We start from the raw sequence: 25,537 nt of genomic DNA, 5'->3' as shown, positions 1-25,537 counted from the left end.
AACCAAAAGTTTTGTTCTTATCCAAATATCATTAAGTTTTGTGAAATCATGTGCCAAAATGATGTCGATTCTTTGAAATAATTATGTACATTTATTTCTAAAATTAATATATTGTATGTTCTCCTTAATTATCACCTTCCGCTTGACCCACTGTATTATATGTATATATGTTTTATATGTTTTGTACCTCATGTACCATTTACATGGTTTTGAGAGAATAAATTGAATTGAATTGAATAGAGACCTCTCTTTGAATGTCACGGTCGGTTAAACTCGGTCATATATTTTTAATCGTAGGGAAGATTTATTCATCAAATAAAAATCACTTACATTGTAGGTAAACCAAACGCAATCTGTTATTTTCTAACACAATATAAGAATACAAGTAACTAGAATTCGTGTTTATTTTTTTAAACACATTTTTCATTATAGATTAGTATTAGGAAAAGTTATTGCCATGAGTAATACGTATCATAGATTAAATAACTTAAAGAAAACTGTGACATATTGTCAAGAACCAATCAGATTGCGCATTGTGGTAGCATATTATAATGAGGTATAATTCCAATCTTCATTTTATCTATTGATTTCCTGTGTTTTGATTGGACGAGAACACGTTCCAGAAAATTTTTACACATCGATAAATTCTTTCAATCAGAACTACTTTCTTGATGACACTACTAGGTTATCGTATAAACAATGAAAGCAGTTATTTCTGGGTCTGTTCTGGCTAAATAATGAATACAAGAAACTTTAAATTTAATTAGGGCTTAAACAAAACTGGCAACATACTAGACTGCCTAACTGATGGACGCCGTGAAAATGTTTATGTCACTGTCCGATCACGAGTGTGAATTTTAAAAATCGCTGTCTCAACGTTCATACGTAGAAAATAAGCTCAGTCTGTATCGTTTTGACAGGGAAAAGAAACGTACCTCAAACTCTTGCCCTATAAGCATCAAATTCATATTAACTTTCTATATTGTTCCTCAATATTTGAATAAACAAGTGCAAATTGAAGGCGTCGTCGGTCTGCAAGTTTCGCTATGTAAGAGTTGTTGTTTATGTCAACATGGCCATGGTCAAAGACGAACTATTCTGATGTAAACTCGTAATTACGATATTTGTTGACTTAAACAACATTCCATTAGTTGTTATAAGTTTATTTATCGATTGTTTTGACAATTTAAGTTGAACTCTATCGAAATTCATCTCGATTACGTTCCTTTACGGTAAAATGTATTCCTACGCCGTCAAGAAATAACGGATTGTATGGAGGCCTCAAAGAGAAATAATTTAAATATTTTTAAAAATTCGATATTGGAATTATAAGAATTAAACGTTCTTTTTGAAAAATTTATCGATGTGTAAACTCTTGACAATTTACTCACAAACTTAACATAAAAGTGCTTCGCACTTTTATTTAGTTTGTGAGTAAAATGTCAAGAGTTTACACATCGATAAATTTTTCAAAAAGAACGTTTAATCCTATAATAAGATAGCGATATATAAAAAAAAATGTAGAAGATAAAGAGGTAAAATTTACCCTGTCTATCAAATAGTATAATAAAGAAAGGTAGTGGCTACGATTTTTATGAAATTTTAATGTCTGATGAGGAATTAATTATATTCCCAAAAAGTAAGACAAGATTTTCCAATGCAATTCAGCACTCCATTATTTCAGTTTGTTCATTAACATATTCATAAATATAAAAATTATAAGAAATGTGAAAACTTGACTATGTAATTCATATTTCAATATGACTGTACCTCGATCTATATTTATAAATTCAATGTATTATAAGCTAATGAAAAGATGTACACATTTGACTTTTATTTATACCCCCCCCCCCAAAAAAAAAAAAACAAGAAAATCCTGTTCATGTGACTTCTCGCTCTCAATTTTCACACAAATGCATAAAATTAAGGTAAAATAGCATATCTTGTATCGATTAAAATACAACCAAAATATTTACAGTGTCTTTGAATAAAAATTTCCATGCTAAATTGACATATTAAAGATACTCACCTTCAATTAGCTATTTTCAAACTGTTTTCCGTGGGTATTTATTTAATCTTATTTTATTTTCTTCTTTATAATAACGTTGGTATTCTATTATGGCAGAAAAATACAATTATGACTCGCTTATACTGTACTCTTTAACTGTTAGGAGTAATTTATATTTCAGGAGAAAGGGACTCCATACATTTTTCAGACAAAAATACATAACACGGCGTTAGTCGTTTAATTTCTTTAAAATGGGAAATAAAGACAAACGAAGTGTAGTTATTTGTTTTTAGAAATTATATTGAAAAATAATATAGCCATTGTGTCCTCTTTGTTACCCCAGCAGTGTTTGTCGTGTGATTTTAAACTTATTCGAAACGGGTATTCTCTCCGACCTGTTACAGTAGTGAATTTAGGATTATTTTCATCTCAATTAATTTAAGAAAGCTTATCAGATCAACGAACATTGAAGATTCTGCTTCAAATTCCGCACCCCGAGATGTCACCATTCCGCGCCCCCATATGATGTTGGGTTATGCATGTTGTTTACGGTTTCGGCGTAGGAGGTCCTTTTCGGAATAAATTGATATCCAGTAGCATGAAAGAACGAGGGCGCTTTTGATTGGCATTCGGCAGGAATCTGGGCGTAATTGACAAGTGAAAATCTTATCGACATGTCACATGAAATTTTAACATTTTTTTTTAATTTATCGAGTTCCTGGGCAACGGGAATGGAAAATATTTTCCCGAAATTGAGCTTTGATGTGCTAAAAAAATAACTTGAAAATTGGCCATATCAGACATTTGGTACAAATTGGTACTTTTTTAAACACATTTTTCTAAAAATTTTCTATGTCTGGGTCTTCTCTCCATGATTTTGAAACGTCATTTGCGTGTATTTTAATTAAAAGAAATACACTTTTTTGAAAAATGGAGAGAAGACCCAGAGACCACGAAAAATGAACTTTTCCCCAAAAAATCCAAATGTGTCAATGTGGTGCGTTTTTGTCCTTTTAAAAACAATTGTGTATGTGTAGCGGTTATAGCTCAGTTAGTTAGGCTACCTGTTCAGTGCACTCGAAGCGAAAACTTTTTGGCTCGAGCCTGGCATGGGGCGTTATTTTTTTTTTATTCAGGCAAAAAACCATTTATTTTGTCAGTTTCGTTTTATGTACTGATGTATTAAAACTTTGAATTAAATAAATTTTGGTTCAGTTTGGTTCTCAAGCGAAATAAATTCTATTATCCCGCTTCAGACAAGTTTGTAGACAATTGATTGGATGAGAGCTCATCACATGACGCCCTGAAATTTTCAATATTTCGTCTCCGAGCAGGGGGTGTATTAAAAATCGGGCACGCGATTCCGTTCGCAGCATTGTTATTGTAAATAAAAAATGGCGGCTAAGAAACGGTTTACGTAGGTAGTTTAGTTAAATTTCTTGTTACTGTAACGATATTTTATGTTGATTGTTATTGGATTAAAACTTAATTTTTTCATAATATGCAAAAAATATTTTTTTATATTGATAAAGGTCTTCAGCGGGATTAATTCGTAACACAGTCAGTTAGTGACCTAATACGGATTCATACAGGGTGTGAAATGGAAATCCGTATTGGGACTCGGCTTCGCCTCGCCCAATACGGATTTCCATTTCACACCCTGTATGAATCCGTATTAGGTCACTAACTGACTGTGTAACTAATAATATTCTATTTTAATAATGTACATGTACACGCATCTATGCATTAAATATTTTAAGTTCATTTTTTTCTGAAACATTACTATGTTATAGTCCCCCCTAGAAAAAAATTGGACATAAATGTTACAATTTCACAATGTCTTTCAAACTATATGAAAAAGATAACCTATGGACGTGTTTGTAAAATTGACCAGGTATGTTCAGCCAACCAAATCATGGACATTTAAACCATAAATGTTTCGTACAAATGATTCCTGCAGATCACCCGCCAAATGCGCCCATCTTCTTTAAGGGGGTCGACTATAGTTTTATTGTGTGAAAACTACAATAGCGAAACTCTTCATTTTTATACCATATATAACTTACATTAACTTCAGTGTATATGCAAAGTTTGGGGAAATCTACCATCCAGGTATTTTTGAGGGACCGTCTCAAAATACAGGTAAATTTACTATAGGATTATTTTAGGAAAACGCCAATTTTTAGCACTTTAAAGCAAATTATACAAATACTACAATAGACATTTTGTTCAAACTATAATATTTGATGAGTAATACTATAATATACAATATATGTAAGAAACACAAAATTCTACTGTCTTGTTACCAGAGGGGGCATCTCAAAATGCAAAAAATTAGCAAATTTTACTATTTTTATAGAGTATTACAAAATATGACGTACACAATGGATTCACATGAAAACATAATAAAAATATTCGAGATACCGGTATTCTCAAAATTCTATGGTTTAAATTTAAAAAGCATATATTTATTTTTCTTTATTAATATTTTTATTACCCTTTTCTTTAAGAGCTACAGATTATCATAACGTCAAAAACACACTGCAACGACGTCAACCTACCTATCAATTGCAAAATCGGTTAAAAAATCAATTATATCAAATTTTAATTACATTTTTATGCCTATTATTTCTTAATTTTGTTAAATTTTAATAATTAAGCAAAAAAATTGCATTAAAACAGTAAATACGTTTAATTTTACTATGATGCGCGAAATATTGCGCAATGGAAACTATAGTCGGCCCCTTAAAGTTTTTCGATAAGTTTTGCATTTTAAAACATCTCCAGAAATAAAATAATAAACATAATCCTTTCAAGAGTTCTTTCCACAGCAAGGTGGAAAGACCTTATTAAATTATAATTTTATTCTTGAAAGGAATTGAAGAAGGTAAAGTATATGCATGAATGTTGCAAAGAAATACAGAATTCTTATAATTCTTATCATTTACATCAAGATTATGAACATAAATTGAAAATTGTGATGGAAAAATGCATTTACAATATTGTTATCTATATTTTTAACTTTGATATTTGTTATAGATATGACGACAAACGAAGAAATTGAATGCTTTAATAGGAAATCATCTTCTTTTCAAACAAGTAAGATAACCTATATTAGTGGAATATTTTGATGTATGCAAGACTTGTTTATAGATGGTTTCAGCGATTTTTAGCGGGTAATGGGTCACTGAATGATTAGCAGATGATAAAAAGACCGATAAAGGGACGTCGGGTGGAAACATTCAATGTGTCAGATGTTTTCCAAAAAGAGACGGTTAGACAGAGCCGATATGAGAAACTTTAAATTTGTCTTATGGTTCTGATCAGAGAATTTTGACAGAGGAGTAAAGTATATATATAGCGTGAGTGTACGATGGCTACTAATAAATCTTAAAAAAAAGAAGAAATATATGTGTTTGTGAATCTCAAAAATATTCAATGAAAGGAAGGGGAACCTTTCAAATGTATGACAGCGTATATCCGTCAAATGACGTTATTTTGGTGCGGCGACTACGATTATTGCACTTTTTATATAATTCGATATTTTGAAAAGTATAAATTATTTTAATTTGATTTTTCAGGGCTGATTTGAAATAAATTGTCACGTTACTTTTTGGATCGACCCTTGTATATATACAAGTAGTATAATGATTTTTTCAGAAAATCTACAATTCTTTTTTTTTTGTTATTTTTTTTTTTTTTTGCTTTTCCAGATAAGGGTACAAGCACAAATGATAAGCAATCTTCGCTAGGAACAGGTGAATGTAACACTAGTATTAAATATATAGATTTTTTTAATTATACTTGGAAAATGTATGGACAATTTTACATGTATGTACATTTTATTGTTTTGCACTTGTTAAATAACTTGGACGAAAATCACGTGATATTGTTAAAACATGTATTTACTATCGTGGTATTTTGGTTCATTTCATAGTTATTTAGCAATTTAAAACATACATAACTATCATAAATTGTTCAATATCATTTGATGATACATTGACCACTTTAACATTAACGTTTCGATCTTAACTTCGTCCCACGGCCGTTTCAATGTGGTCGAGGCTATTTGGTACCGCTTTCACGGCGGCGGGCAGGAGTTATCTTTCCATAAGTGGGTACGAGTTATCTCGCGTTACAACGGTGACAAACATAAAATCTTACCCGCATTGAAAAGTTCCACTAAATCGTTCTATAAGACTTTTAATGTTTATCATTAAGGCATGTATGTAAAAAGCGTAATAATTAAAAGAGGGAAAATACCGTTAACTAATTGGGGATCTTTGGAGCATATACACATGTTGTATGTCTTTTTCGCAGAAATAATTGCGGAAGGGGGGGGGGGGTATCTTAACATTACACAATATATAAAATTTATTCATTTTTTAAAAAATCTTTTTGATACAACACAGCCCCCACCCCAAGAATTTTTTATTTACATTCACTGAGCACATAAAGTACAGACCTGTTTTTTTCAATGGAGAGTTGCAATTTCCCAGACCCATAGATATCAATTACCCCCTCCCCTGCACATACAATAATAAACTATTAAATCTAATTTTAAAAAACTTCATATCAATTGAGTGGCGTTTCCCAGACTTACAGATATATCCCCACCGAAAAAAAATCACTCACACACAGATACACCCAGCCAATGCAATACGCGGGATTTTATGAACGGAATGCGTCTTTAATATGTCGATATAATTTTTTTTGCATATATTGGTTTGAAGTAGGCATAAATGGTATAATTAAACAAAAATGTTCATAGCTATAGTTTTACGGCATATAATATTTCAAATAAACATGTACAATTAGATTTTTTTTTCAACGAAAAGTTTAGCCTTTTCATTCTAACTGCTCGAACAATTGTCATTTAATATTTAATTCCTAAGACATGAAATTATTTTATTTTCTATTTGGCATTTTTAAAAAAGGATCATTAGCGCACACAAATTACATTAGAGAAAAATATCAATTTATTTCACATCCTTAATACAATGATCTTGTAAATGCAGCGAAAAAAAAATACTGAACATAGAGCAAAAAAATATTGATTTAATTGGCGTGTCATTTCAAAGTTTTTCGCGCAGTAACTTGAAGAATTATAGATGTGTATTGAAATGTTTCTTCCGACTATTATCTACGGTGATCAAATAGGGTGCCATGAAAATGTGTCCAAAAACGAGAACATTTCTCTAAGGCATGGATTAGCAATGAACTTCCTTTGCATTCAACTGAAATAAAAAGAAAAATATATCAAAAAAAAAAAGTATAAGTATGAATATGAGCCTAAACATGAGGAAAACAAACACAACGTGAGAGTTAAGGTACCCAGGGGAAAACCTTGTTATAAGAAATGCACATGTGAAATATTAAAGCCCTTGCACAGCTGTTCAAAAGTTATGACCAATGTTAAAATAATTTAAATGTAGGTCTAAGTCCAAGGTCAGTTGTGGCATACAATAATGAATCACCCTAATTCTTACAGGTACATGTGTACTAACCTATCTGTATGAGGTATCAGAATATGAAGTTACCTGTAAGATCTTTCACATAGTTTATTTATCAACTGTAATAGTCACCAGGTTATGAAGCTACTTATGTAGTGTTAATATGAATCAGGGTATGATCATTTCTATCTCTACAACAGATACCGACATAAAAAGCCAATCACCTATAACAGGGACTACATGTATATATGGAACTCTCCACCTGTAAGAGGTATAATTCAGAAAGAGAAGCTACTTACCTCAATTAGGTACTTCTAAAAGGTACGGAATTGCACTTCAGCTACCCTTATCAAGTACCACATATTTAACCATTCTTGGTTCAAGTACATAAAACATCACACCTCTCATACACGTCATTAAAACGAACCAATCTGTAACAGGTACATGATTTTAGCTCACCAGCCTGAAACAGGTACCAGATATTTACACAATCAAATTCTAGTACTTTAACCCTCCTGACTCTTCCAGATGTCTGATTTAAACATACCGACCTGTAACAGGTACCAGATATTAGGTTCCAGGTATTTACAAAATCAAATTCTAGTAGTTTAACCCTCCTATCCCTTAAGGATGTCTGATTATTAAATACCAACCTGTAACCGGTACCAGCTTTAAGCTCAGCGACCTATAACAGGTACCAGATATTTACACAATAAAATTCTAGTACTTCAACCCTCCTGACTCTTCCAGATGTCTGATTATAACATACCGACCTGTAACAAGTACCAACTTTAGCTCCCGACCTGTAACAGGTACCAGTTATTTATGAATTCAAATTAAAGTACTTTAAGTCTTCTAACTCGTAGATATGTCTGATTTAAACAAACAGGCGTTAAACAGGTACCAGATATTAGGTCACCGACCTGTAACAGGTACCAGATATTTATCCAATGAAAATTTAGTACTTGAACCCTTCTAACTCTTACAGATGTCTGATTTAAACATATCGACCTGTAACAGGTACCAGATATTAGCTCGCCGACCTGTAGTGGGTACCAGGTATTTAAACAATCAAAGTCTAGTAGTTTAACCCTCCTTACTCTTCCAGATGTCTGATTATAACATACCGACCTGTACCTGGTACCAACTTTAGCTCCCGACATATAACAGGTACCAGATACTTATGCATTTAGATTTTAGTACTTTACACCTCCTTACTCTTCCAGATGTCTGATTTAAACATACCGACCTGTAACAGGTACCAGATATTAGCTAACCGACCTGTAATAGGTACCAGGTATTTACACAATCAAATTCTAGTACTTTAACCCTCCTGACTCTCCCAGATGTCTGATTATTAAATACCGACCTGTAACCGGTACCAGCTTTAAGCTCACCGACCTATAACAGGTACCAGATATTTACACAATAAAATTCTAGTACTTTAACCCCCCTGACTCTTCCAGATGTCTGATTATAACATACCGACCTGTAACAAGTACCAACTTAAGCTCCCGACCTGTAATAGGTACCAGATATTTATGAATTCAAATTAAAGTATTTTAAGTCTTCTAACTCGTAGATATGTCTGATTTAAACAAACAGGCTTTAAACAGGTACCAGATATTAGGTCACCGACCTGTAACAGGTACCAGATATTTATCCAATGAAATTTTAGTACTTGATCCCTTCTAACTCTTACAGATGTCTGATTTAAACATACCGACCTGTAACAGGTACCAGATATTAGCTTGCCGACCTGTAGTAGGTAAAAGGTATTTAAACAATCAAAGTCTAGTAGTTTAACCCTCCTTACTCTTACAGATGTCTGATTATAAATTACCGACCTGTAACAGGTACCAGCTTTACGCTCACTTATCTATAACATGCACCAGATATTTAAACAATAAATTCTAGTATTTTACACCTCCGTACTCTTCCAGATGTCTGATTTAACGAGGCCGAGTCTAATTCGAGCGCGCATCACTTTGCGCAGCTTTTTAATTTCATGCAGTTATACATTATTTTAATTTTAATACAAAATTAAGATTATTTGTAACTCCTACTGATCTGAAAATGTGATTTTACGACAATTATTTGGAAAATAACGTTGAAATGGCTCTTACAACGTCACCATAGATACGTATTTGTAACGTAATATGGCAATTTTAGAGGCATTTGGCTTCGACCTAGACCAGTCGAGATGGTGAACTTTTTTGAAACTTCACAATTTGGTGACTTTTTACATTTACTTTCATTTACTTGAATTAAAAAGAAATCCCTAGGGCAGAAGTACAAAAAATATTGAAAAAATGTAATAATTTGGCGATTTTCCAGCAAATTCCCATAGGGTCCAATAGTAAAGTTTGACAACATGTAAGATTGCCCACTAAGAAAACGGGGTGGTAAACATTCGATTTTTTAATCCTAAAACAATAAATATAACAGAAAAAATAAATTATCAAAAAATTATCAAAATCCCTAGGGCCGAAATAATTAGAATCGGCCTCGTTAAATATACCGACCTGTAACAGGTACCAGATATTAGCTAACCGACCTGTAATAGGTACCAGGTATTTACACTATGAAATTCTAGTAGTTTAACCCTCCTATCCCTTACTGATGTCTGATTATTTAATACCGACCTGTAACCGGTACCAGCTTTAAGCTCACCAACCTATAACAGGTACCAGATATTTACACAATAAAATTCTAGTACTTTAACCCTCCTGACTCTTACAGATGTCTGATTATGAATTACCGACCTGTAACAGGTACCAGCTTAAAGCTCACCGATCTATAACATGTACCATATATTTAAACAATACAATTCTAGTACTTTACACCTCCTTACTCTTCCAGATGTCTGATTTAAAAATATTGATCTGTAACAGATACCAGATATTAGCTAACCGACCTGTAATAGGTTCCAGGTATTTACAAAATCAAATTCTAGTAGTTTAACCCTCTTATCCTTTAAGGATGTCTGATTATTAAATACCAACCTGTAACCGGTACCAGCTTTAAGCTCACCGACCTATAACAGGTACCAGATATTTACACAATAAAATTCTAGTACTTCAACCCTCCTGACTTTTCCAGATGTCTGATTATAACATACCGACCTGTAACAAGTACCAACTTTAGCTCCCGACCTGTAACAGGTACCAGATATTTATGAATTCAAATTAAAATATTTTAAGTCTTCTAACTCGTAGATATGTCTGATTTAAACAAACAGGCTTTAAACAGGTACCAGATATTAGGTCACCGACCTGTAACAGGTACCAGATATTTATCCAATGAAATTTTAGTACTTGAACCCTTCTAACTCTAACAGATGTCTGATTTAAACATACCGACCTGTAACAGGTACCAGATATTAGCTCGCCGACCTGTAGTGGGTACCAGGTATTTACACAATCAAAGTCTAGTAGTTTAACCCTCCTTACTCTTCCAGATGTCTGATTATAACATACCGACCTGTAACTGGTACCAACTTTAGCTCCCGACCTGTAACAGGTACCAGATATTTATGCATTTAGATTTTAGTACTTTAACCCTTCTAACTCGTAGAAATGTCTGATTTAAACATACAGACGTGTAACAGGTACCAGATATTAGGTCGATCGACCTGTATAAGGTACCAGATATTTACATAATCAAATTCTAGTACTTAAACCATCCTAACTGAAACTGCTGTCTGATTTAAACATACCGACCTGTAACAGGTACCAAAGTTTAGCTCTAGACCTGTAACAGATATTTATACAATCAAATTGTAGTATTTTAACCCTTTAAACTCGTACAGATGTCCGATTTAAACATACCGATCTGTAGCAGGTACCAGATATTAGCTAAATGATCTGTAACAGGTACCAGTTATTACACAACCAAATTCTAGTACTTTTACCCCCCTAACTTTAACAGATGTCCGATTTTTATATACCGACCTGTAACAGGTACCAGATATTGAAGCTCCCGACCTGTAACGGATACCAGATATTTATGCAATCAAATTGTAGTACTTTAACACTTCTAACTGTTACAGATGTCTGATTTTAATATATTGACATGTAACAGGTAATAAATATTAGCTCACCGACCTGCAACAGATACCAGATATTTATGCAATCAAATTGCAGAACTTTAACCTTCTGACCCTTACAGATGTCTGATTTTAATATATCGACCTGTGACAGGTACCAAATATTAGCTCACCGACCTGTAACAGGTAACAGATATTGAAGCTCCTGACCTGTAATAGGTACCAGATATTTATGCATTCAAATTGCAGTACTTTAACGCTTCTAAATCGTACAGATGTCTAATTTAAACATACCGACTTGTAACATGTACCAGATTTTGAAGCTTCTGATCTGTAACAGGTACCATATATTCAAGCTACCGACCTGTAACAAGTATAAGATTTAAAAGCTACCAACCTGTAATAAATACAAGATTATAAAGCTGCCGACCTGTAAAAGGTACCAGATATTAAAGCTACCTACCTGTATCATGTACCAGATATTAAAGCTACCGACCTGTAACAAATACAAGATTTAAAGCTGCCGACCAGTAAACGGTACCAGATATTAAAGCTACCAACCTGTAAGCGACACTTGCAGATGTTAAACCGACCTGTAATAGGTACCAGATTTTAAAGATACCGACCTCTAACATGTATCAGATTTAAACATACCGACCTGTAATAGGTACCAGATTTTTAAGATACCGACCTCTAACATGTACCAGATTTTAAAGATATCGACCTCTAATAAGTGCCAGATTTTAAAGATACCGACCTCTAACATGTTCCATAAATTGAAGATATCGACCTGTGACAGGTACCAGATTTAAAAGATACCGACCTGTAACAGGTACCAGATTTTAAAGATACCGACCTCTAACATGTACCAGATATTAAAGCTATCGACCTGTAACAGACTCCGTATGTTAGATCAGTACCTCGTCTAGGTTCCAGAGTATAAAAAAATTATAATTACTTCTAACAGATGCTATGTCATGTTGTAAGCGTTGTCGTCATCGTAAACCTTTTACAGTTCCAACTTTTTTCTAGAACTAAGGAGCCAATTTCAGCCATACTTGGCTCAGAGTATCCTTGGGTAAAGGATATTAAAGTTTTTAGAATGAAGGGTAGTTACAAAGAAGTGAAAAATTAATACCATTATTAAAAAATCTTCTTTTCCAGGAAAGATGTAACTCATTTGGTATCATTATCAGGTAGAGTAGATTCAGGTTTGTTCAAATTGTTTATATTCTAGACATGAAGTAGTAACGATATGGACGGATAACTTTTTTATAGTGTGCTTATATTTTTCTTTATATGATAGAATACTTTCTTTTACCGTAATTTTCTTTACTGCTAATACCAACGGTATCGTGTCGATATCAAATCATGATTGCTCATGGTTTATGATAACAAAATTTAATATTGTTTTTAACGTGAGTAACTTGAGTACTATCGCTTTTTTGAAGTTTGCCTGTGGTGTCGATATCGACTTTATCACCTCGTTATATCGAATCATGTTTCTCACCCCTTGCTAAGTACCGTACTTGGTTTTGTGTATGTGTATCTTTAATTTAAATAGGTTCCATGTTCGAAGATTGTACATGTCATCGATATCGTCGATAACGTATCGATATCGAATAATTTTTTGCATACTTCTATCATTATGAGGTACTTGTGCGTACGTACTTTCTCATTATTTTTTTGCCTTATTGTTAATATCGACGATATGGAATCCTCATTGTAAAACATATTAATGATTTTACCAAATTTTACCTAAAAATAAGACCTTAAGCTAAATTTTATCCGAGACAATGACAACCTTTAATCTTTTTCTAATTCTATTTACATATCCATGCTGACAATGAATCTATACCGTCTTTGCTTTTGGTTTTGTATAATTATTTTATTACGGAATTTTCAAAATAGCAAATCATTTATACGGTGTATCAGGATCGTCATGGTATTGCCGATACCGACGATACAAAAGTAGCACCAAGTCTCATATATGGTTTCCATTATTTCCATTTTATGGTTCTAGTACGGATCGATACCAAAATGTTGTCGATATCGTCCATATCGACATCGAATTGGTTCTTTGACAATATTGACAAATTACTTTTCTTTATAGTTTGCTAAAATATTTCTTTGTAATTGTGTGTGTAAAAGAATAAATTCCGTTTAACAAAATTATCCTTCCTGTAAATATGAGCAAAAATAAAAGAGGATGCGATATCGTGACATTATCGCCGATATCGACGATATTGGTGGCAAGTACAATTTTCTAGAATTTTTTAATGTTATTTTGTCTTGTTTAAATGGTGCTTCAGGTATCTGGATGCTTCACATATCCGGACAAATTGACTGGGAACCGAAGCGTCAGGATAAATGAGGCTCGACTTTATATATAAGGTGACCTCTGGTCCCATATTGATGTACATATAAGATAACCTCTTGTCCCCTAAAAATGCACATATGAGGTCAGCACTGATCCCCCTACTGATGTTCAATATTAGGTGACCTCTGGTTCCCCTATTGATGTATATTTCAGGTGACCTCTGGTCCCCTATTGATGATTGTATATATAAGGTGACCTCTGGTCCAATATTGATGTACTTATAAGGTGACCTCTGGTCCCCTTAATGATGTGCAATATAAGGTGACCTCTGTCCCTTAATGATATAAATCATAAAGTGATCCCAGGACATATAAACTTTAAGTTTATGGAAACAAACGGTAGTTTTATATTGAACTGAACATCAATAAAGACATCATGTCTTACAATTAGTATATGAATGATGCAAATGCAATCATTTGTTGTACATTATTAGGATGCCAAGAAAGTTATAAGGAGACAATGATTTCAAAATTGTTGTATATGTAGAATTATTTTTCAAATCCACTACAAAAAACGTTGAGGCTATAATTTTTGGACAGGAAAAAAAAGTACACAATATCTCCGAATTCTCTAAATAATGTATTTAATTCGAATTTGTAGGATTGGTCAACTTGCTTGTCTACAAATACAGTATATATATTCCAAAAATAAATCACCATTTCTGCATTTTTAAAAGTTTTATTTCTTTTCTTTTTTAAATGTAGTTTTGATTGGTTTATGAATTTGATGTGTATATTCCATGAAATAAGGGGAGGAGAACTTCATGCAATACAAGGGGTACATCTTCTCTGTAAGATATATAAAGCCAAAAGTGTTAAACTGATTAGGTCGCCTATTGAGGCATGGCTTCTTAACACATAAAATAATTTTACCATATGTTTTTTTCCATTATGTTAAAGGATCGGTGAAAAGTCCGAGCGAAATGAATTGGTAGGGGTTTGGTGGAAGGGGGCAAGACCCCTCCCCCCCCCCCCCACACTGCTTGTTAGAGATGCAAAGACTGAGACTTTACTCTGATATATTAAGGAGATCAGAGTTTAGGTGTTGTGTTAAAAATATACTATATCTTCGCATTGAATAAAAAAAATCATATGAGAGACCACAGGTTACCCAATACTGTATACAGGATTATTTTCGCCCCGTGTTATTTTCGCCCTTTTGAAATTGTGAATAATTTTGCCCCATTTAAATTCGCCTAATCATATTTCTGTTTAAAAAATTATGAGGTATAATTTGAATTCACCCCGTTTTAAATTCGTCCAATCAAAAAGAGGGCGAAAGGGACGAAAATAAAACGGGGGCGATAATTTCCCTGTATACAGTATAATCCATAGCTATGAAAATTCTACAGGGTGTTTCAGAAAACATGCAACCATTTACTTTCCTCACTATATTGATATTCAAACAGGAACATATGAAAGTTTTATATAAAATTATGCTAAAAAGGCTTAATTTTTTATCAAAAATCAAAAATTTAGAAAATACTTAATATTTTAATTAATTATGACGTCATATTTGACATCACTTAAAACAGATGATTTCACCCTTAATGTGGAATTTAATATAAAACATTCTTTAGGAATTCTGATTCTGCTTATCTCTGTGGTTATGACAATGCGTGGAAATAAGTTTTAGAAAATACAAAGAACTTACTTATAACAATATACAGAGGAGGTTGTTTAAATCTGATAAATTTTGTATCTTATTAAAGAGTAAATTAATGAATGCATGCTCATTCAATCAGAAAAGGAAAAAAAATGAAGAAAAAAGACAAAACACATGGAAACATTTAGAATGATACTAAAGAGGCCTTGTTCAAGAGACTCGCATGAAATGCTTCGTAAATAACTGAGTTTGTGAACAAATTGAACAATTCAAGTGTAGATCTGAGATGCTAAAATATGTTGTTTTTTTTCTTAAACTTTGGACTTCATTGTAAGATCAAATGTTTGAATGACCATTCAACTGTTTTAAATCCATTAAATTGGACCTTTACACTCACCTGACAAACACCCCTTGATTTTTATCCATGGGATTATTTAATGGTCAAAGCATTTACCCCCCACCCCACCCCTTCCGTGAAAATATAGAGAAATGAATTCAAAATAGTTTGGAAAATGAGACCAGATTTATACCTAAAAGATTCATTGCAATAGTAATGAGAAATTTCTTGCATCGGATAGATCTCTTATTTCAGCGAAAATGGCGTCATTTAGAGCAAAAGTTTTAACTACGTGAAATTTTACAAGTTTCTTTTTTTCTATTGTAATTAATTATCTATGTGCCGTATTAACTTTATTTTCATACAAATAAATCTTGAAGATGTGACTTTCAATAAGATTAGTTGTTGCATAGTGTTGGTTAAAATACCAGTAAAATATAATCAATCAAAATGGTTGCATGTTTTCTGAAACACCCTGTACATGTAGTGGAGTGACAATCCTAGAAAAAGATGCTTAGTTTTCGAGTTTAATGGACCGGCATACCCTACGGCTGAAAGTTATATTTTATAAAAGAGACATTCCTCCTCATACATTTTCGCCCGGTCGTAGAGTTTTCCCAAGTCAAAATATTTTTAAACTTGCGATTAAAGTGAAAAGAGGGGGGGGGGGTATATAAGTCGTTTATTTTACTTGCTGATAATGTTCTTTTTCAAAGATTAATTATTGATATTTAACGAAATACTAATTTGTGTGTGAAAGGAAAGCTACAGGTATCTAAATTGACAATACAATATTAATCAGGAATATTCCCCCCCCCCCCTTCTTTTAAAAAAAATCTTATGTTTTATTATAGAAACTGCGTTAATTTCAACAAAATATATTCAGTACAATTATTTCATGCAATATTAATCACGAATGTTTACTTAAGTGTTAGAAAGATACATAAGACAATGATTTCTGATCAAATAAACCGCACTTTTTAAAGACATCCTCACATTAAGTCTTGTATTCTACTTGATCTAAAATGTTTTGTGTAACTAGAAACGGATTATAGAATCCCATCATGTCTAAGACAAGGACTCAATCGATCAAAATATTGTTAAATATATTAAATTGGCTTCTATTATTAATAAGATAACGTTAATATTCAGTTTGAATGTAAATTAATTAGCATTTGAAAATCAATTACTTTTTTTCAATTAAAAAAAAAGTAAAGGACAAAAATGTCACTTTTTCTTCACATTTTTGTTTGAACGAGGTATCTTGCATGATTGGATATTGCCTTTCTGCTTTATAAGCAATGCAGATTAACGCAAGTATGAAACAGAAAGAGAAAACTGATTAAAGTATTTCATCTTAAAGACTGTTCATCACTTTACAGACTTTTTCATGTTTCCTTCGGAAATATATATAGTGTTTTCTACACCAAAAACATAGACTTTTGTCATTATTCAAAGCAAGGGATACATATTTTGTTTACGCATTTCCTCATTTACATGTACATACTGCCAAAAATTGAACTCAGTTACTATGATCCTTTATGAGCGGGGGTATCATATTTTGTCAGCTCACTGCTTACAGTACTTAAAAATTTTCTTTTAAAATGACGTACCAGTAAGGAAGATATGAATCAAACGGAACCTTAAAAGCAATCCACTAAAGCTTTTGCTGGACAATTCATGTTTTATTCTGTCATAAGAAAGCTTTTTTGATATTTTTTTTCTTTTGAGAAAGAGTTGTCAGTTTTGCTTCAATAATTAATTGTCTAATATTAATTTTAAAAATTGCAATAGAGACAGAAGAAACAGTACTATATACGCTATCTTGAACCAACCACAGAAACAACGAGGGATTTCTAACATTTTTGTTAGGACTTCTGATGAAATCAAAAAGACTACTGAGTATTTAGGCAATCAGCCTTTTTTCAAAATTCAAAAATATAAAATTTTCTGTCAGCAGATGAAAAAAGCGAAACATGAAATGCATTTAATGTGAATATTGCCATTTGGCACTGTTCTAATTATTATCTACCCACCTGAAGTATCTTTTTAAGGATCGGCTATCATTACTTTTACAGTGTAGCTCTTTTACAACATTTCTACTTTTTTAGTTTTCAAATAAAATATATTCTTGAAAAGTTAACGATAAAGATATACATGTACGTGTACATGAAAACCAATGAATAGAAATTAAAGCTATAGCAAAGTATTAGGTCATTATTTAAACTCTTCACCCCTTTTCCAAGAATTGCCATTTTAACACCAATACGTGTTTAAAATCTTTCAAAACCCCAAAATCTCTACAATGTAACCTGCTTAATTTATGAGTAAACGCGTGTTCAAAAGTTCGCAAAATTAAACGTAAATTTTCAAATCATAGACAACATTCATTGATAAAAAAAATTTGGCCTATTTAGACAGAGAAATGAAAAATAATAAGACTTTAAATGATATGTTGTCTGTCCTTTGGATGAGACCGGAAAACTGTACTTCAGTGTGAGAGCAAGGATGACCTCTAGAAGATTTCTTTACTAAAAAGCTTTTAAAACAGGGTCGAACAATTTCTTTATAATAAAATAATGAATCAGATGTAAAAGGCTTAATAAAAACATAACATTTAAAAAAATTGCGAAATAAATGGTCATATTCCGTTTTCTTAGGTGGGTGGGTGGGGGTGGAGCGGGGGTAGGGGTGATGGGTGTTGTTGTTCTTGTTTTCATTTTTCTTTACTTTGTGTACTAAATATTAAGTGATTGTACGTAAAGAATAACGTACATTAGCATTAAACCTTTTAAGTTTAAATAAAATACTATAAGACAAACCTTTCATTTTACAGACAGACAAACGGGCATTCTTATTCAACTTTTCGTTCCTTTTCCATGAAATCAATATATTCACCGAATAAATAAAATTCCTATACAAATATACATTATTTTCACGAAGTCCTTCAACTTTTCTTTATATGTACAATATTATGGTCAGATTTTTCATTCATTGATCTTTGATCTCCTTTTATTTTAAATTTTGACCATAGAAATTTCTACGACCGGGCAAAAATTATTGCTTGATAATATATATGACCAAAAAAGTACAAATCAGCCGTAGGGTAGGGTGGTACATTAAAGTCAAATTTTTTTATGGTCTTGTCACTCCACTAATATCATACATCTTATTATATTGCAGTTAATGTTGCTCCCCCTGTACATTTTCTAAAACCTATCAGATGCTTACTCTTTTGACAAAAGTAATTTTTCTGCTATTATTTTTACACTGTGAAGATTTCACAGTATTTCAATTAATTTATTGTATTTTTTCACTTTACGTGTGCAACGAACTGCATTTAGAAGCGAAGTAAACAGGCCCAATAGTTGTGAACTGAGCAGGGGACCTACGGACCTAGTTGAGGGTACTTCGATAGCTTTAAATCAGGTGTCGCTTACAGGTTGATCGCTTTACTATCTGGTACTTGTTACAGGTTGATAGCATTAAAATCTGATACCTGTTAGAGATCGATAATCATGAAGTCTTATACCACTTACAAGTCGGTAGCTTTAATATCTGGGCCCTGTTACAGGTCGGTAGATTTAATATCTGGTACCTGTTACAGGTTGGTATGTTTAAATCAGACATCTGTAAGAGTTAGAAGGGTTCAAGTACTAAGATTTCATTGGATAAATATCTGGTACCTGTTACAGGTCGGTGACCTAATATCTGGTACCTGTTTAGCGCCTGCTTTTTAAACTCAGACATATCTACGAGTTAGAAGACTTAAAGTTCTTAAATTTGAATTCATGAATATCTGGTACCTGTTACAGGTCGGAAGCTTAAGTTGGTACTTGTTACAGGTCGGTTTGTTATAATCAGACATCTGGAAGAGTCAGGAGGGTTAAAGTACTAGAATTTGATTGTGTAAATATCTGGTACCTGTTATAGGTCGGTGAGCCTAAAGCTGGTACCGGTTACAGGTCGGTATTTAATAACCAGACATCCGTAAGGGATAGGAGGATTAAACAACTAGAATTTGATTGTGTAAATACCTGGAACCTATTACAGGTCTGTTAGCTAATATCTGGTACCTGTTACAGGTCGGTATGATTAAATCAGACATCTGGAAGAGTAAGGAGGTGTAAAGTACTAGAATTTTATTGTTGAAATATCAGGTACATGTTATAGATCGGTGAGTTTAAAGCTGGTACCTGTTACGATCGGTAATTTATAATCAGACATCTGTAAGAGTAATGAGGGTTAAACTACTAGACTTTGATTGTGTAAATACCTGGTACCTACTACAGGTCGGCGAGCTAATATCTGGTACCTGTTACAGGTCGGTTTGTTTAAATCAGACATCTGTAAGAGTTAGAAGGGTTCAAGTACTAAAATTTGATTGGATAAATATCTGGTACCTGTTACAGGTCGGTGACCTAATATCTGGTACCTGTTTAAAGCCTGTTTGTTTAAATCAGACATATCTACGAGTTAGAAGAGTTAAAATTAAATTTGAATTTATAAATATCTGGTACCTATTACAGGTCGGGAGCTAAAGTTGGTACTTGTTACAGGTTGATATGTTATAATCAGACATCTGGAAGAGTCAGGAGGGTTAAAGTACTAGAATTTTATTGTGTAAATATCTGGAACCTGTTATAGGTCGGTGAGCTTAAAACTGGTACCTGTTACAGGTCGGAATTTTATAATCAGACATCTGTAAGGGTTAGGAGGGTTAAACTACTAGAATTTGATTGTGTAAATACCTGGTACCTACTACAGGTCGGTTAGCTAAAATCTGGTACCTGTTACAGGTCGGTATGTTTAAATCAGAAATCTGTAAGAGTTAGAAGGGTTCAAGTACTAGAATTTGATTGGATAAATATCTGGTACCTATTACAGGTCGGTGACCTAATATCTGGTACCTGTTACACGTCTGTATGTTTAAATCAGACATTTCTACGAGTTAGAAGGGTTAAAGTACTAAAATGTGACTGCATAAATATCTAGTACCTGTTACAGGTCGGGAGCTAAAGCTGGTACCTGTTACAGGTCGGTGTGTCATAATCAGACATCTGGAAGAGTTAGGAGGGTTAAAGTACTAGAATTTTATTGTGTTAATATCTGGTACCTGTTACAGGTCAGTGAGCTAAAATCATGTACCTATTATAGATTGGTTCGTTTTAATGACGTGTATGAGAGGTGCGATGTTTTATGTACTTGAACCAAGAATGGTTAAATATCTGGTACTTGATAAGGGTAGCTGAAGTGCAATTCCGTACCTTTTAGAAGTAGCTAATTGAGGTAAGTAGCTTCTCTTTCTGAATTATACCTCTTACAGGTGGAGAGTTCCATATATACATGTAGTCCCTGTTATAGGTGATTGGCTTTTTATGTCGGTATCTGTTGTAGAGATAGAAATGATCATACCCTGATTCATATTAACACTACATAAGTAGCTTCATAACCTGGTGACTATAACAGATAATAAATAAACTATGTGAAAGATCTTACAGGTAACTTCATATTCTGATACCTCATACAGGTAGGTTAGTACACATGTACCTGTAAGAATTAGGATGATTCATTATTGTATGCCACAACTGACCTTGGACTTAGACCTACATTTAAATTATTTTAACATTGGTCATAACTTTTGAACAGTTGTGCAAGGGCTTTAATATTTCACATGTGCATTTCTTATAACAAGGTTTTCCCCTGGGTACCTTAACTCTCACGTTGTGTTTGTTTTCCTCATGTTTAGGCTCATATTCATACTTATACTTTCTTTTTTTTTATATATATATATTTTTCTTTTTATTTCAGTTGAATGCAAAGGAAGTTCATTGCTAACCCATGCCTTAGAGAAATGTTCTCGTTTTTGGACACATTTTCATGGCACCCTATTTGATCACCGTAGATAATAGACGGAAGAAACATTTCAATACACATCTATAATTCTTCAAGTTACTGCGCGAAAAACTTTGAAATGACACGCCAATTAAATCAATATTTTTTCGCTCTATTTTCACTATTTTTTTTCGCTGCATTTACAAGATCATTGTATCAAGGATGTGAAATAAATTGATATTTTTCTCTAATGTAATTTGTGTGCGCTAATGATCCTTTTTTAAAAATGCCAAATAGAAAATAAAATAATTTCATGTCTTAGGAATTAAATATTAAATGAAAATTGTTCGAGCAGTGAGAATGAAAAGGCTAAACTTTTCGTTGAAAAAAAAATCTAATTGTACATGTTTATTTGAAATATTATATGCCGTAAAACTATAGCTATGAACATTTTTGTTTAATTATACCATTTATGCCTACTTCAAACCAATATATGCAAAAAAAAATTATATCGACATATTAAAGACGCATTCCGTTCATAAGATCACGCGTATTGCATTGGCTGGGTGTATCTTTCTTTGAGTTATTTTTTTTTCGGGGGGGGGGGATATATCTATAAGTCTGGGAAACGCCACTCAATTTATATGAAGTTTTTTAAAATTAGATTTAATAGTTTATTTTTCTCTGACTGCCCCCTAAATCTTTTAAAAACGATACTACATGTACGTAACTGGGCCGGATGTCGGGTGTTTGTATGTGCAGGGAAGGGGGTAATTGATATCTATTGGTCTGGGAAATTGCAACTCTCCATTGAAAAAAGCAGGTCTGTACTTTAAGTGCTCAAGGAATGTAAATAAAAAATTCTTGAGCACAACAATACAATATTACCTTTAGAAGCAAAAAAGAAAAATAAATAAGTAATGAATGAAAAAAATTAAACGTCCTTAGACGGGGGGGGGGGGGGGGGGCTGTGTTGTATCAAAAAGATTTTTTTAAAAAAATGAATAAATTTTATATATTGTGTAACGTTAAGATACCCCCCCCCCCCCTTCCGCAATTATTTCTGCGAAAAAGACATACAACATGTGTATATGCTCCAAAGATCCCCAATTAGTAAACGGTATTTTCCCTCTTTTAATTATTACGCTTTTTACATACATGCCTTAATGATAAACATTAAAAGTCTTATAGAACGATTTAGTGGAACTTTTCAATGCGGGTAAGATTTTATGTATGTCACCGTTGTAACGCGAGATAACTCGTACCCACTTATGGAAAGATAACTCCTGCCCGCCGCCGTGAAAGCGGTACCAAATAGCCTCGACCTTTCAATGTACAGCGCTCTCTCTCTCTCTCTCTCTCTCTCTCCCTCTCTCTCTTACGGAGAAGATTGTACTCTCCCTCTCTCTCTTACGGAGAAGATTGTATATATTGGGTGTGCCCCTGTGCTAAAAATAGCGACATGTAATACAATAAAAACTAATAAAACAAACGGGGCACTTTGAGAGGAGTGAGAGAGGTCCTAGGAAAAGAACAGAACAGGACAGAAAAGGACAGACAGACGGACGGACGGACAGACAGACCCAAATTAACATCCCTATCTTTTCAAGCGGGGGACAAAATTGGGAGAAATAAGGAAGAAAGTTTCCATATTTAATGGCTTTGGGATAATTATTGGCATAAAAACTAATAGAAATTTTGCAGAGATGATAGCGAAACATACATACATTTCTAATATTTGTTGTTGATTTTTACAAGCTGACTCTTAGACATTTTTGTAACTTTAGATGACCTGTGGGTGAGCTCGATCTACATTGGTGATAAATATTGCGGAATGGCTTATTTAGATCCAAAATATCCAGAAGATGTTGTAAGCCTTGGAAGGAATGAAATGATAGGAGTTCTCCTCACAAAGGATGGGCAAGTGAAGGAGTTTGGAGATAAAGCCCGTAAAATGTTTACTGAAAATAGAGAAGATTCCAGTGATTATATTTTTCTTGATCATGACAAATTGGATATAGAGCTCGGCAATGATTATGTAAATATACAACTATACGTCTCAATTTCTTATGATACAAATACAGTACATGCTTTACAAAGATTTTGCATCTTAATTACTTATCCACACTTTATTTTTTATGTCTTATGATTTTATTATTACAGATTTCTGAACTGCCTTCCTTGAAAATAATTGACGTTTATCAGAGTATTATTGGCTTCTTGGTCAGGAAAATTGTTGAGACAGTTGCTGGTCCTCTGGAAAAAGAAGGCACATCATGTAAATCAGATTCATGTTTATTATGCAACATGCATTGTGTGATCACAGTTCCTTATCACTGGAAAATCTACGTTAGAGATCTCAGAAGCGCTTTTGACAGAATAATGGTAAGATTTATGTATAAACACTCGGGAAAATAATAACCATTTAAGATTTTCTTTTATTGAACAGAAACTCAAAGCAAATAAGATACACGAATTTGAGTATTTTACTTGTGGATATTTTAGAAAGAGATTCACAAAAACGTGAACAAAGAGCAGTTGCACATTAAGTCGAGAGAGGTGGCGATATCTCCATACATTCATGAAGTTAAAGCATCTGTCACCTGTTTGAATTTCAATGTTGACAACCTGATTTTTAAAGAAAAAACAGCATATGTTAATCTACATGTTGGATCAAGTAAGTATTGAACAATCATAATACCTTTTGGTTGATGCAAAGACTTCCATATATTACAGGTATTTTCCATCAAAAAAAAACCATATCCTTTCATTTAAAGATTTTTTAAGTCACCTGAGTAACTCAGGTGACCTATTGCTCTCCGTTTTCGTCCGTCGTCGTGCGTACCGCGTCGTGTGTCGTGCTTCGTGTGTCGTGTGTTAACATTTGTACATTTTCAGCTTCTTCTCTGAAACCACTGAACCAATTTCAACCAAATTTTGTATACAGCATCTATGGGTGAAGGAAAACAAAAATTGTGAATTTCATGGTCCCCGCCCTCCTGGGGCCTGAGGGGTGGGGCCAAAACCTTTAAAATTATTGCAATCTTTAAAAATCTTCTTCTTTACTCCTGGTCATTAAGCAGGCAAACTTTGAGCATGGATGTACATGTGAAATGAACATTGAATCCTCCACCAAATTTGTGAAATTCATGGACCCAGGTTCAGGGGTTCTGGTGTTAGGGGATGGCTATATAGATTATATAGTGAAAATGCATTATTTCTTTAAAAATCTCTTTCTCTGCTTCTGAGTATTAAATATACTAACTAAGTACATAGTTATGATAAGCAAGAATACCTCTTCCAGATTTGTGAACTTTATGGCCCCAGGGTCAGGGGTTCTGGTGTTAGGGCGGGGCTCTATAGATAATATAGTGAAAATCCATTTATTCTTTGAAAATCTCTGCTTTTGAGTAGTAATAAACTAACTAAGTACATAGCTATGATGAGCAAGAGTGCTTCTTCAAGATTTGTTAATTTTATGGCCCCAGGGTCATGGTTCTGGTGTTAGGGCCGGGCTCTATAGTTTATATAGTGAAAATGCATTTATTCTTTGAAAATCTCCTTCTCTGCTTCTGGGTATTAAATAAACTAACTTAGTACAAGTTATGATGAGCAAGAGTGCCTCTTCCAGATTTGTGAATTTTATGGCCCCAGGGTTAGGGGTTCTGGTGTTAGGGCGGGGTTCTAAAGATTATATAGCGAAAATCTTTGAAAATCTCCTTCTCTGCTTCTGGGTATTAAATAAACTAACTTAGTACAAGTTATGATGAGCAAGAGTGCCTCTTCCAGATTTGTGAAATTTTTGGCCCCAGGGTCAGGGGTTCTGGTGTTTGCGCGGGGCTCTTTTGATTATATAGTTAAAATGCATTTA

General features: G+C 33.3%; 1 protein-coding gene across 1 annotated transcript in view; it reads left to right on the top strand.

Moving 5' to 3' along the window:
• Positions 1–25,537, top strand: part of LOC134261472 (uncharacterized) — an 85,143-nt gene that overhangs the window by 46,281 nt on the left and 13,325 nt on the right. The window contains exons 2-5 of the mRNA XM_062743907.1: positions 5,048–5,107; positions 23,454–23,704; positions 23,830–24,051; positions 24,172–24,343. Coding sequence (XP_062599891.1) covers positions 5,048–5,107; positions 23,454–23,704; positions 23,830–24,051; positions 24,172–24,343 — 705 coding nt within the window. The remainder of the gene's footprint in view (positions 1–5,047; positions 5,108–23,453; positions 23,705–23,829; positions 24,052–24,171; positions 24,344–25,537) is intronic.

Source organism: Saccostrea cucullata, unplaced genomic scaffold (genome assembly GCF_032062105.1).
Source record: "Saccostrea cucullata isolate Sc308-1 unplaced genomic scaffold, CSIRO_AGI_Scuc_v1 ctg2616, whole genome shotgun sequence".
NCBI lineage: Eukaryota > Metazoa > Mollusca > Bivalvia > Ostreida > Ostreidae > Saccostrea > Saccostrea cuccullata.
Note: the sequence above shows the minus strand (reverse complement) of the source record. Positions and strands in the feature narration are given on the sequence as shown.